Here is a 12,223-nt window from a genome sequence, read left to right on the forward strand (position 1 = left end):
AAAAATAACTTTACACATTTCCTGTCTAGCACCAGAATCCCAACCATAGTTTGAATTTTTAAGCTATATGAACGAAACTCTTTTCTTTCACTCAGTCTTGCACACACTAGCAAAGAAAAACATTTTTTGGGATAGCATGGCTGTGTATAATCAAAAAAGATGAAACTGAAAAAGTAACAGGAAGCTCATAAAAGCAACCAGGAGCACCCAAAGGAACCCTTAAGGGCCATTTGCAGAGGTGCACACAGCACTCATGTTCACTACCACACAGCTCAGACTTACACTTCATACTGTTGGATTTCAGTGTCTCCTGAATATCCAGAGCAGCACTTCCCAGCAGCACGTCAGACTTTAATGTTTGATGGCTCCAGACTCGAAAGTTTAATTTACTTACAGGAGTGACAATTCTGAAAAGAAAAAGTTGAGCACTGTAAGGGCATTTGTTGGTGGGGAAGGGGGCGAACTGAGCCATCTATTTCCACTGTCACTAGAAGTAATTTAAAAACAAAGAAATAATGGTGGTAACATCAAACCATTTCCAATTATCACATTGTCATGTCACCTGGATAAGTCATATCAATCAAGACTGTTGCAAGACAGTTCACAGACCAAATACATTTTTTATTATTACTATTTTATGTGAAATATAGAAAAACTACTAGCATATACAACACAGTAAGTTCTGTGACAACAACTTCAAAGTAATTTTTAATGCTAATATTATTTTTCTATAAGGAATACTCTAACATTTATATAGTTTAAAATTATTTTCATTGTGAGTAATGGGTACTAATGACAGCTTATTTTCTCAGTGGATAATTTCAGCTGTATATGGTTGATAAGTCCAGGCTTTCCCAGTCAGCCAATCCCTTGAGAAGATCCACCTAACTCCACAGAGAGGAACCCCAAGAGGGCCTACCCTCATTTGCAGAAGGGACTATACTTTTCCTTTTTATCCTGAATCTGGATATAGGCAGCTATGTCAATATATTTCACAAAAACCAATTTACTTCACTAAGCTCCATGCAGCTTTAGTGTAATTTCCAATGCAGCTGATATACAGGGGGTGCCTGTGCTCAGCTCTTACTCAACAAGGGTAAAAATGGCACATGCATTATTGTGTGGATTTGCACAGCACAAACCACCAACATTCCCATTAAAAAATGAAAGAGAAAAAGGAAAGCTTTAAAAGGTAAAAGAAAATTCTGCTCTTCTACACTTACATCCGTATAAAGTGCAAGATTTTCTTTTTCTTAATACACCTTAGTGCAAAGTAAGGTAGTAAATAGAAGTAACTAAAACTTCACAACAATCTGAAGTACAATAAAAGTACAGATACAGAAATGGTTTTCCTCAGGCAATGTTCGAGATGCTTCAAGAGGAATAATCTACAATTTAAGTACAAGCAAATCACAGAACCACTGAATAGTTTGCATTGAAGGGACATTACAGCCTGTCTCATTGCACCCCTCTTTCTGCTACCTCAGATTGCTCCAAGCCTCATCCAGGCTGGCCCTGAACACTCCCAGGGATCCAGGGGCAGCCACAGCTTCCCTGGGCAAGCTGTGCCAGGGCCTCAGCACCCTCCCAGGGAAGAATTTCTTCCTAATATCCCACCCAGCATGCCCTTGTGAAAAGTCCCTGTTCAATGTGCAAGCACAGACTGATCTTTATCCCAGAGTTCCATGTGATGTTAAGAGAAAACTAAATTTTATAGAACTTGTGTATCTTCTTTATTCACAACACAAATACTGGGCCAAGCAAATATCAACAGCTGAATTAATCTTGAATCTGATGTTAGTTTTGTACTAACAATTTGCAGAAATTGATTGGGAATTTTGGATTTGTGCTTGAATTTAGAGGTGCACATGAGAGAGCCAACTACCTGTGTTATGACATGGTACACGACAGTGGGACACAAAGAACAGCAACACTTTCAGCAACAGAACTTCTGAAAGCTGTAACTTTAAATATAACAACAAAAATGGGCATGGGACCATCAATTTTAATATCAAATTACTGTCCTTACTACTCACAGAATTAGAGCTCCTTTAATATGCCACACATAGCAACACAAAATATAAGCACAAGCAGTGCAATCGTTTGTAAATATCTATTTCAGACTGTACTATATTTACTCTAAAAATTATACAAATGTCACCACCTCATACAACATTCGACTCCTTGCTTAAAATAAAAACATAATCTTCAAACCCACTGTCAATTGCTTTAATTTAACTCAAATAAATTGGAAAATAAGACCAAACCTACACTGTAAGATGCTGTTTCCACTTTGGACTATTTGTATTGTTGCATTTTTCTGTCTTCTTTGACTGTCCATCTACTGAGACTTCCACATAAGGGCTAGGTCCAAACCATTTATTCTTTTCTTTTAGTTTTGCTGAAATAACTGTTAAGAAAGAGAAAAAAATCAGTAATTTACTCAGGAGGATTTCAATTACAAAGAGTATTTTTCAGTTGGGTGCTTCAGTATTCAAGTGTCACATCACTGATGTCTGATAGCAGGCTCAAGAATAAAACCACATTACATGAATAAAAACCCTCTTGTCCCTGCAAGTGGATATGGGAGAGAATTTGGAAAAGGAAGAGGAACACTCAAGAATAAAACCACATTACATGAATAAAACCCCTCTTGCATTCCAGCTCATTTACAATGCCATAGCTCACACAAACACCTAAAACATGCAACAATACTTTTGAAACATCAGACACTCTTATTAATCATAACTAGTACAAGATCCACAGAAGTGCTTAGGTGTTGAAAGAGAAAATATCCTCCACAAGCATCTCCTGTCTATCACCAGCCAAGAGAATTCCTGGAGTTTATTACACTGCTTGTTAAAAAGCTCAAAACATGATCTGCCTCTCATCAAGGCACTGTGGAAAATTGCCACAACTTCTCATGGACAAAATCACTGACAAAATGAATTTTGTGTAAAGCTTTCTGCACCTAAGCAAATTTACTGAAAAGCTGAATCCAAACCCTGGGTTCCAGTAGCTACCTCCTGTTCTAGCAACAACAAATCTGGGCAAGACTTGCAGCTCTAGAGCTTTAATTTTGGTGGGGAGGGGGTGTGGTGAGTGGGGTTTTTTTTGGTGTTTGGATTTTTTTTAAGCATTCAGTATTACTGACTGCAGCATTCCCATCTTTCCAAACACCACTGCTATGCTGCCTCCTTTATGATTGAGTGTCTACCCTGATATTTGAGTCCCAGGTGTCTTGGATTCATTGGCAACACTGAACTCATAAAACAGTACTGAAAACAAAGATATTATCATTTCCAGCTGGCTCCTGAATTCACTGGTCTGGCAAAAAACAATTTGCTCTTCTGTGTGTTTGTCACCCACCACAGCCTCACTACATCCTTAAAAAGAAATGACTAATTCAGGCCCATCTGGCTAATCTCCCCAGATTCCCGTTATAGCCTATGCTCCTTTAGAGATTTAGAGAAGTAGCTTAGTATAAACTGCTCTGAAATGCTCCCAAGGAAAACTCTTCCTCTGCGTATTACAGACATCTCACAGAATTCAACTCATTAATTTTCACAAACAGCTCCCTGTCCTTCCCCTCCTGTCTCCAGTACTTCTAAGCTACAGCACCTCACACCTAAACATCTCTAATTATCCCAAAGACCTGCCTTGGAGCAGCAGAAATCAACAGATTTGTACCTACTTTCCAAGTTTGTTCTTATCCAGACACCCTGAAACTTCATTTAAAACTCATGAGGGCAGCAGAATGGAGATCTGAGGGTAGGGCAGGAGGGAGGTGACACCAGCAACAGTTTGCTGCAAATCATGGCTGAACATCTGCAGAAATTCAGACCTGAAATTCAAATACCTCAGTAATCTCAATTCTAAACACTGAGGCATTTATTCACTGTTCTTGTGTGAGTGTCAGGCCTTGGACAGCAATCACCACTTCAATCCTTGGCTCTGCTCTCCATCCCTGTGTGGAGGAGGTACCTCTGTGAAAACCTCTTCCAAATTCTCTCCAATATCAACTTGCAGGGACAAGATTTCTCTACAGCCTCACAGCCTACTGAGGAAACACAAGCTTGTGACCTCAGAGAGACAGCTACAGTCTGTGCAACAGTGAGATCCAACCTCCTTCCTAGTCTAAAGCTTTTTATCTATTTTTGACCATTCTTTTCATCCCCACAATATCCCTTTTCTGAAACGACTGCATACGCCCACAGTCTTCACACTGAGGGAGCAAAATTTACTCTTGATGCTTCTAAACAGAGATCTGCACACACCCCTGGATCTCCCATTCAGTTTTGATAGCCCAGTTAAATTTCCAGAAAGCAGAAGTGAGGAAACTTTGATAATTAAGTTTCAACTGCTCCTCTCTTGGTAAGGCACTACAAAAAGCAAAGGCTGTCATGTAAATCCATCTCCAAACAATCCAGAGGTGTTCAATGACAGTGATATTCTCACCAACACTTTCATTAAATTTTTTATCGCTTTTTTAATGCATTTCAATGGTGGTCATAAAAACATGTCACAAGGGAGAAGCCATAAGTCAACTTCAATGAACAGCAGTATCAGGAAAAAGTGTTTGATTTGATATTATGCCAAGTTGCAGTAAGTGCAAGCAGGATCATAATGCACTATTACATTTCCAGGAGGACTGTCTGTACAATTAACAGCAACAAAAACGAATGATTCCTTTCTTTTTTCTTTTACACCAATATGCATAATTTCAAAATGCATTTTAGATAAAACCCAGAATAAAGTAGTTGCTAAGTAATGATTGCCTAACATCAATCCTGACTTCTCTTGGGTGTTTTAAAATGCAAAACTTCCTGAAATGCAACACAGTAAACTCTGTTTAATTGTGGGAAAACATTGTCACATTTCTAAGCAGAAAAGAGACATAATTTCACAATGCTCACCAGTGATCTGAAGCTGTGATTTCATGGACAACCCACTGGCTGGTCCTGATCTGGACCCACTGCCAGCCATAATATGGGCTGGATCTTGAATCTGCATGAAGAGAGAATGCAAACATTTCAATATTCAGAAGCTCAAAAATTCATCTGGCTTTTGACATGTGGATACATTACAGTGCAAACAAACCCATCATACCTGGTTTTTGTCTAGTTCCTTTCCATTTCCCAAATACAGAAAATCCTTTACAAAGGGCTCAGTCTCTGTTACATGACCTGTAACTATTTGGGTTCTAGGCAAAAGAGGTCTTTTGATTTTGTTACTTCAATCCGTGAACTAATGAGTGAATAATGTTCTAATTCCAAAGTCTGCTGTACCTCTTATGTCTAAAACATCTGCTTGTCTTTGTGTCATAAATCCTGGGTAGGTTTATCTTTCTGTGTCAAGCACTACTTTTTCTTTAAAAATAAACAAACACTACAATCCACAAGCATAGCAAAAAGACTGAAAATAAATGATTAAATTAAAAAGGGAATTTCAAATTTAGAGAAAGCCACTTTTGTATCTTTTTTGATTTTACCTGGTCAGAGCAACTCTACAGACAGAGGCTGTAACACTTCAAAGCACTTAAATAAAAAAGGAAATACATCACTTTTGAAAGAGAACAAGACAACTTTCAGTCCCTGCACGACTCTTCTTGGCACACCAAGAACCAACCCTCACACCAAGGCTGGTCTGATCCTCCCAGCCCAAGGCAGCACAGGCTCCTCCTTGCAGTATTTGGTTTGGGGGGACAAAGCGGACAACGTGCATCACAGAGCTTCCAGAGAAATTAAATAGTGTACTATTACATTAAACACAGTCATCACTCTGGAAATACCCAGGTACCCCATCACCTATTTGGTTTTAAAACACATTTCACCTCAGCATCTCCTACCAACTGAACTCCACTGCAAAATGAACAGCCTGCTGGATACAACTTCCAGAGCACTCCCTGCATCCCTGCCATGCCCTGTTCCCTCCTCCCACACCATCTCCCTGCTCAGCACCAACTGCAAACCATTTGTGCACCTCCCTGGGCGCCCCCCTCTCGTGGGGCTCAGCTCCTCTGCAGCCCTGAGCCCCCACTGATGCTCTGCTTTGGGCAGCACCAGGCAGGATCCCAATGCAGAGCAAACATCCCCTGCCAGCCCTCAAGCACTTTTGTGCACACATGACTCCCAGCAAGAAAGAAAAGTGTTAGCTTAGGCTGCTGCTATCTGTATCGTGAGTCAAAAGACTCCATTTATGAACCCACAGCTGGTAACAGCACAGGCAGTTTATCTAACCCCAAACATGCTCAGCCACACTAAGTGTGAAAAACGTCATTCACTTGTGTTAAAATTTTAGAAGTTTAATAGTAATAAAATAGTAATAAAAATTAGGACAGAAAGAATTTGGACAATCGAAGTTAGGACAATAAAAGACAACAAAAAAGCAAAGAATTATGGACAACTGGGTGCTTTTGCATTCTGCCACAAAAGCACACCTTGCTAACAAAGGATTAACCCTTACAAGCAATAGCCTATTGCATATTCATCTATCTCATACATGATACAAACATTCCTTTCAAACTAAGGGTATTTCTGCTTAACTTCAACTCCCCCCCATCTTGTAAATCAGTCACTGAGGTTCCTCAAAGTCTGGGAGAAGTCTGGGTTGTCCTGATAAGGAGGCAATAATTCTCTTGGGATTTTTGGTGTCTTGTTGCTGTTATCTCTGTGTGAAGAACTTCTTGATTATCTTATCCATTCCTTGAGCTAGTTACAAAAAGCATCTTACACCACATAGTTCCTATTTTAATATTATGTTATAGCCTCAAAACTATAGCTACCACATTACTTTAAAAGAGATTAATACAGCACTAGTTAAAAGAGATTAATACGGCATAACTTCCCAACATAACACATATAGTATTCATTTTAGTATTTGTGAAGAGCCTAACATATAATATGCATTTTTTACATCAAGGAAACCAGAATTTGTGCAAGGAGATCTGGTCTTGATAAGGCAACTTTCTTTTTGGAGGCTGTGATTTGAAGCAAATGTCTGTGACAGTGACTGTGGGAATTGTAACCCCACAGGTGTTTCAAAGTTGTGAAATGGGTCATTCTTGCATCCTGCAGCTTGCTGATGCCAGTGTTTCCTACTGCAAAATGTGACACCTCCAAAGAAAAGTACTAATGACTTGCTCAAATAGTATTTGGTGTTATTGGTATGGTTCAATGCTGTTACTAAATTTCAGATGTGAATCACACAAATTTAAATCATGTTAGAGTGAAAAAGATTTTAACCAAAGTTTTTAAAAAGTAGCTTAAATTTAAATGATTTAGAGGGCAATTTTTAATTCTGCTCCTGTGACTGGTTGTACCAACCTCCCTGGGTATCCTTCATGCTGTATGAAAGCAATCAGATCACATCTAGACCAGCACTGACACACTGGACAGTCCGAAGGAATTTGGATTTACAAAAGAGCTGCCAGCTCCCACCCAGAGAAATAACACTGCAGAGAATACACCTGGGATCCCTGAAGGAGATCCCTCTTTACTGAACTCCCACATTAAGCATTTACACCACACAACACTCATTCAGAAGCACATGTTAAAGCCAACTTTGATTTCTAACCCAGCAAATACACTTATTAAAATTATTTTAGTAGCATTTAATAATTTTCATTGAGAATATGCAAAGAAAATCCAGCAGCTTAACCACATCTGAAATGAGGGTCCTGCAAACACCTGCTGAACTAACACATGTGGAAGTGTAAATGATGGGAGACACAGCCTTACCAACAACCAGCTTCAGGAAAATTCCAGGAATACACTGCCTGCCAAAACTTCTAAAAAAAAGAAACTGTACTACACACTGTTTAGTTCTCTCAGCTGCTAGAAAGTTTCTAATTATTTTTGAACAATAAAGCTGAAGAGACTTATTTTATTGTACTCTTGCAAAAACCTAGAGGCTGTACACCTATGGTAAGCTCCATTAATTAGCCAGGAAAAGCAGAGTTCCAGAGGAAGAAGAAGGAGGAAGCAACAATTTACCTCTGCCCTGCACTTCAACATCCTTCCCTCTCTCTCTTTCCACGTTTTCCAATTCCTTGACTCCAGTTCCTCTTCTACTACCCCTAAGTACCTGAGAAAGACTCCACAAGCAGAATAGCTGGTTCCATGCCAAGCTTCCAGCAAGGAATAATCATAGAAAACACACTGCAGCTTTTCTCTCAGCTGGGCACTAATTTAAGTCCCTTCCCTACCATGCATGTATATAATTTACCTGGATTTTTCACAACTCATAGAAATTTCATCAACTTCTCTACCTCCATCTCCATCAGTTTCTAGCTGGAATGGATTAGTAATTTAGAAAGTTTGTAGTGCAGCACACAGGAAAATGGGAAGAGAGCAGGTGGAATTATGTACACCTAATTCTGTTAGGAAACTAAGCTAAAATATACTGATTAGCCAAAGAAGAATCTGTGGTGATTAATGAACTAGACTTAGAAAGAAGCAAAAGAGTGCAAAAGGCATTAATGCCATCAGTCACACAAATTCAGCTATTGTCTATTTACATTTAAATTTTAACATTTTACTTGTCTTGATTTATGTAACAAATACACCAAACAGATTTTGTTTTTATGTAAAAAGCTACTCTATTAAAAGCTGCAGATGATTTCAACTCAGAATCAGCCTAGGGCTACTTGTAAGCTTAATCACAAAATTAAAAACCACTCCTCAATCATTATTAAAATACTTCCATCTAATTTTATTATAATAGAAATAGTACTTAGGAATGTGAAAAGCAAATGTCTTCATAAATTCAATGTAATTCTACAAGCACTTGCACAAGTTGAAACTGCCATTCCAAAGCTGAGAATGCATGTTCAGGATGCATGTTTTTTTCTGCAGTACAAAATCAAACACATCTTCATGGATATTTAGGGATTTTGTCTGGTTTGGGCTGGGTTTAGAGGTTTTTTTCTTGTTGTTGTAGTTGGTTGGTGTTTTGTTGTTCTGGTATTGTTTTGTTTTAAATTATAGAAAACTCCTATTGCCATTTTTCTCCCAGATGCTACAACTCACTTCCAAGAAACTGTCAGAATCTGAAATTTAGGAACATCAGCTGAAAGGTTTGAGAGCTGTGACAGAATGACTGGGGCAGTGTAATGGATGTTCAGAGCATGACAAGGTAAGTATGATTTTCTCAGAAATGAACAAGACAAATTATTTGGCATATAAAAAGATAGAATAGACACAGAGTATCTTCTTGCAACTAAAAATAAACCATTGAAATAATTGTCTGAACTTCCTTGGTGGCTGCATACCTGCTCCAAGGGAGGTTTGCTTCTATAACATCCTACCATAATATGTAAATTATTAGATAAATTATACTCAGCTTCATAATTGCATGCACCATTGTTGGTACTCAGGCAGGTTTGGACAAACACTGCTTAAAATAAAGCTGCCTCACAGCAGGAAACTCAGGCCAGGCATCCTTTTGGTTCTGTTCTCTGAATCCCACCTGCAGTGCCCTCCCAGCAGCTTCCCCCCAGTGCTGCTGGGGTATTTGCATCCAAGACAACAAAATTCCACCACAGTTTACAGTGTGAGGGGTAAAAGAAGGAGGAGAGTGCAACCCAAATGCTACACTGGGAGAAAGGAAGGCAGCAAAGGAGGATCTCAGTTATTTTTCTAAGAAATCACAAGAAAGCTGCTTTTATCTCCACTCTTTTTAGTGCTTTGTGGTTAAACCAAGGAAGGGAAGAGCTGGGCAGGAGCTCCTCAAACCACAAAAATCAGGGAGTACAGACAGAAAAAAATGCTATCAATGGATTGAGAGACTTTCAGTGTCACAGCAATTTAACTTGGGTGACTTTGTTCAGCACTGGAATTTATCTGGTAAGGAACCAGCTTACTGAAGAAGGTAATTTTGTTTTGTATTTATTTGAAAGGAGACACTGAGGTGAGAATGAAACCCTGTGACTGTATTCCACATGCATAGCTTTGGAAATATGTTGGCACATGCTCTTTATAATTTAAAAAATACTGAAATAACTGCATATTGTTGGCTGCTTTAAGTCTTATGTTTAGTAATTAATTTTAAGAATAGGCTAAGCTGCTCTTTGCAGGTGTTCCTATTCAAAGTGCATTTGCAATTTCAATAATGGAGAAAAAAAACCTGCATAATGAAAAAAATTCTATTAACATAGCCAGTAATTTTAAAAATGGTTTTGAGAACGTCACCATGTAACAGGAATACAGACTTTTGGGAGAAACCATAAAATATACAAAATTTTGTTCAGAAAACTGCATGTAAAATGTAACCTGTCCCTTTTATCAACAGGTACATGATAAATACAGGCACATTTTTTGTGTGTGAGAAATTATAGAAATGCTTCCTGTCCTTCCCCCCAAACACTGAAGCCTCTCTTTAACTGAAGGCATGCATACTGGGGAAAAGGTTTTTCTCTTTAATGTTAGCTATAACTACACAGTGAGCCTAGACAGAGACAGGGAGTTTGGCAACTTACTTGCTTAGCAAATTTGCAGTTACTTTAGCTGTTCCTCTTTAAAGTAAAATGTGGTTTGACAAAGCTGGTTTTAGTGGTTTACACATTTTTTCCCCCTAAAATAAGTTTTAAGGACGTGGTCAGGTTTGCTCAAACAAGTCAAAAGACAGAAAGGAAGAAACTGCTGAGTAATCAACCAGAGAGAAAAGAATAGACACAGATTAGAAGAGTGTTGAGTACACGTTGGAAAGGGAAGCAATTATGAGGTTTGCATCACAGGATATTTATATAAGGAATGGATCAGAGAGGTTTAGCACAGAATGCAGCTTGGCTCCCTTTGGCCATTACTTTGTGAGGAGCACCACATCCATCTACCTCACCAAGGAGTCTGGAGAATCCAAGCAGTCTGTGCCAGAACGCAACTGCTGGGATTTCAAATGCCCAAATTGGTTTTTGTACAAAAGTCAGATACATGATGGGTCTGAAAAGAGGCCATGGGCTGGATTACTGAGCTGTGTGGTCCTGTCTGCCCTGCCAGCAGAGCCAGCACAGGCACAGCTCCCTGCAGCCTCCAGGCTCAGGTTATCCAGGTACAAAGCCAGCATCCACACTGCTGCTCTGAGAGAAACAAGAGTGATCCTGACTGAAAGATAAGACTGGAGCCAATTCAACACACAGACTAAAAATATGTTCATGGGGAATACAGTTTAATCAGTTTGGGAAGCAAACCAAGTGACATGACCTTCAGAGGCTGCAAGGAGGGACAAGCAAGATATATCAACCACAAAACAAATGAAAAAGAGGTGCCTAACTTCTGTCCTGGCCCTACAGTAGACTTGCTAATGAGAAATCCTTGATGCTGAAGTAGAAGCTTAATCTACTATCCTGTCTTTAAATTGTATATTTTTTTCATATCTGAACCATATATACAATATATATTATCTACAGTACTCCTGGCTCAACATAGGAATCACTTTCTTGTTACAGCTCTGTACAGATGATCATTTCTGCATCCAAGGACAGTGGTATATCAAGAGTCAGAAGTTACATCTTCCCTAAATCAACAGGTCTAATTCTACAAGTGAGATTATCTGAATCTGTTCTCCAGAGCCTCCATTCTGAACTTTTCTACTGAATCTTTTACTGCTACGAACAAACATACCTTATAGAGAATGTAATGAAAATGCTAAACTGAGATGAACAAAGTAGGGATGAAAACGTGTATAAATCAGCTAAACAAGAGTTAAAATGGCTTTGATTGATAACAAAGGGCACTTCTTACAAGAATAAAACAGGAATGTTTGTGTCAAGGCCAGGATGCCTTCACTCTGATAAGACTCCAGCACAGATGCCTGACCAGCAAAACAGCCTGTGCTTCAAAGAGGAGAGTGCCAACAGGGTTATGTCACATCACATATGTCATTCCATTTCCTGTCAGCCCAACAGGAAAACAGACTGTAGCTTTAAAGAGATGGATATTCCAAATAAGGAAAAAACCAAGCAGCATTAGCCTCCACTGAAGATTTATGGAAGCTGAAGTATGCCAGATTCTGGAGCAAAGGAGTAGCAAAAAATAACTCTTGACTCCCAGAGGATGTAAAATATCCATATGTGAAGTAGTTTGTTATCACCAACAGGAACCTGGAGCACAATGAACAGTGACAGACACCATTAGTCCCATCCTCCACAAAGCACAAAAGAGACACCAACTATCCCACCTTGACACCCAGAAACGTTCTGGTGTCTGAGAGTACACATATGAGAGCA

General features: G+C 39.1%; 1 protein-coding gene across 4 annotated transcripts in view; it reads right to left on the reverse strand.

Annotated features, from left to right (window-relative positions):
* The window catches only part of ITCH (itchy E3 ubiquitin protein ligase), a 57,936-nt gene that overhangs the window by 27,583 nt on the left and 18,130 nt on the right, over positions 1 to 12,223 (reverse strand). For all 4 annotated transcript variants that reach the window (XM_063172139.1, XM_063172141.1, XM_063172138.1 and 1 more), the window contains 3 exons: positions 4,917 to 5,007; positions 2,272 to 2,410; positions 283 to 407 (listed from right to left, as the gene is read on the reverse strand). In XM_063172139.1, coding sequence (XP_063028209.1) covers positions 283 to 407; positions 2,272 to 2,410; positions 4,917 to 4,986 — 334 coding nt within the window. In that variant the 5' untranslated portion in view covers positions 4,987 to 5,007. The remainder of the gene's footprint in view (positions 1 to 282; positions 408 to 2,271; positions 2,411 to 4,916; positions 5,008 to 12,223) is intronic.

Source organism: Melospiza melodia, chromosome 19 (genome assembly GCF_035770615.1).
Source record: "Melospiza melodia melodia isolate bMelMel2 chromosome 19, bMelMel2.pri, whole genome shotgun sequence".
In the NCBI taxonomy this organism is placed as follows: Eukaryota; Metazoa; Chordata; class Aves; order Passeriformes; family Passerellidae; genus Melospiza; species Melospiza melodia.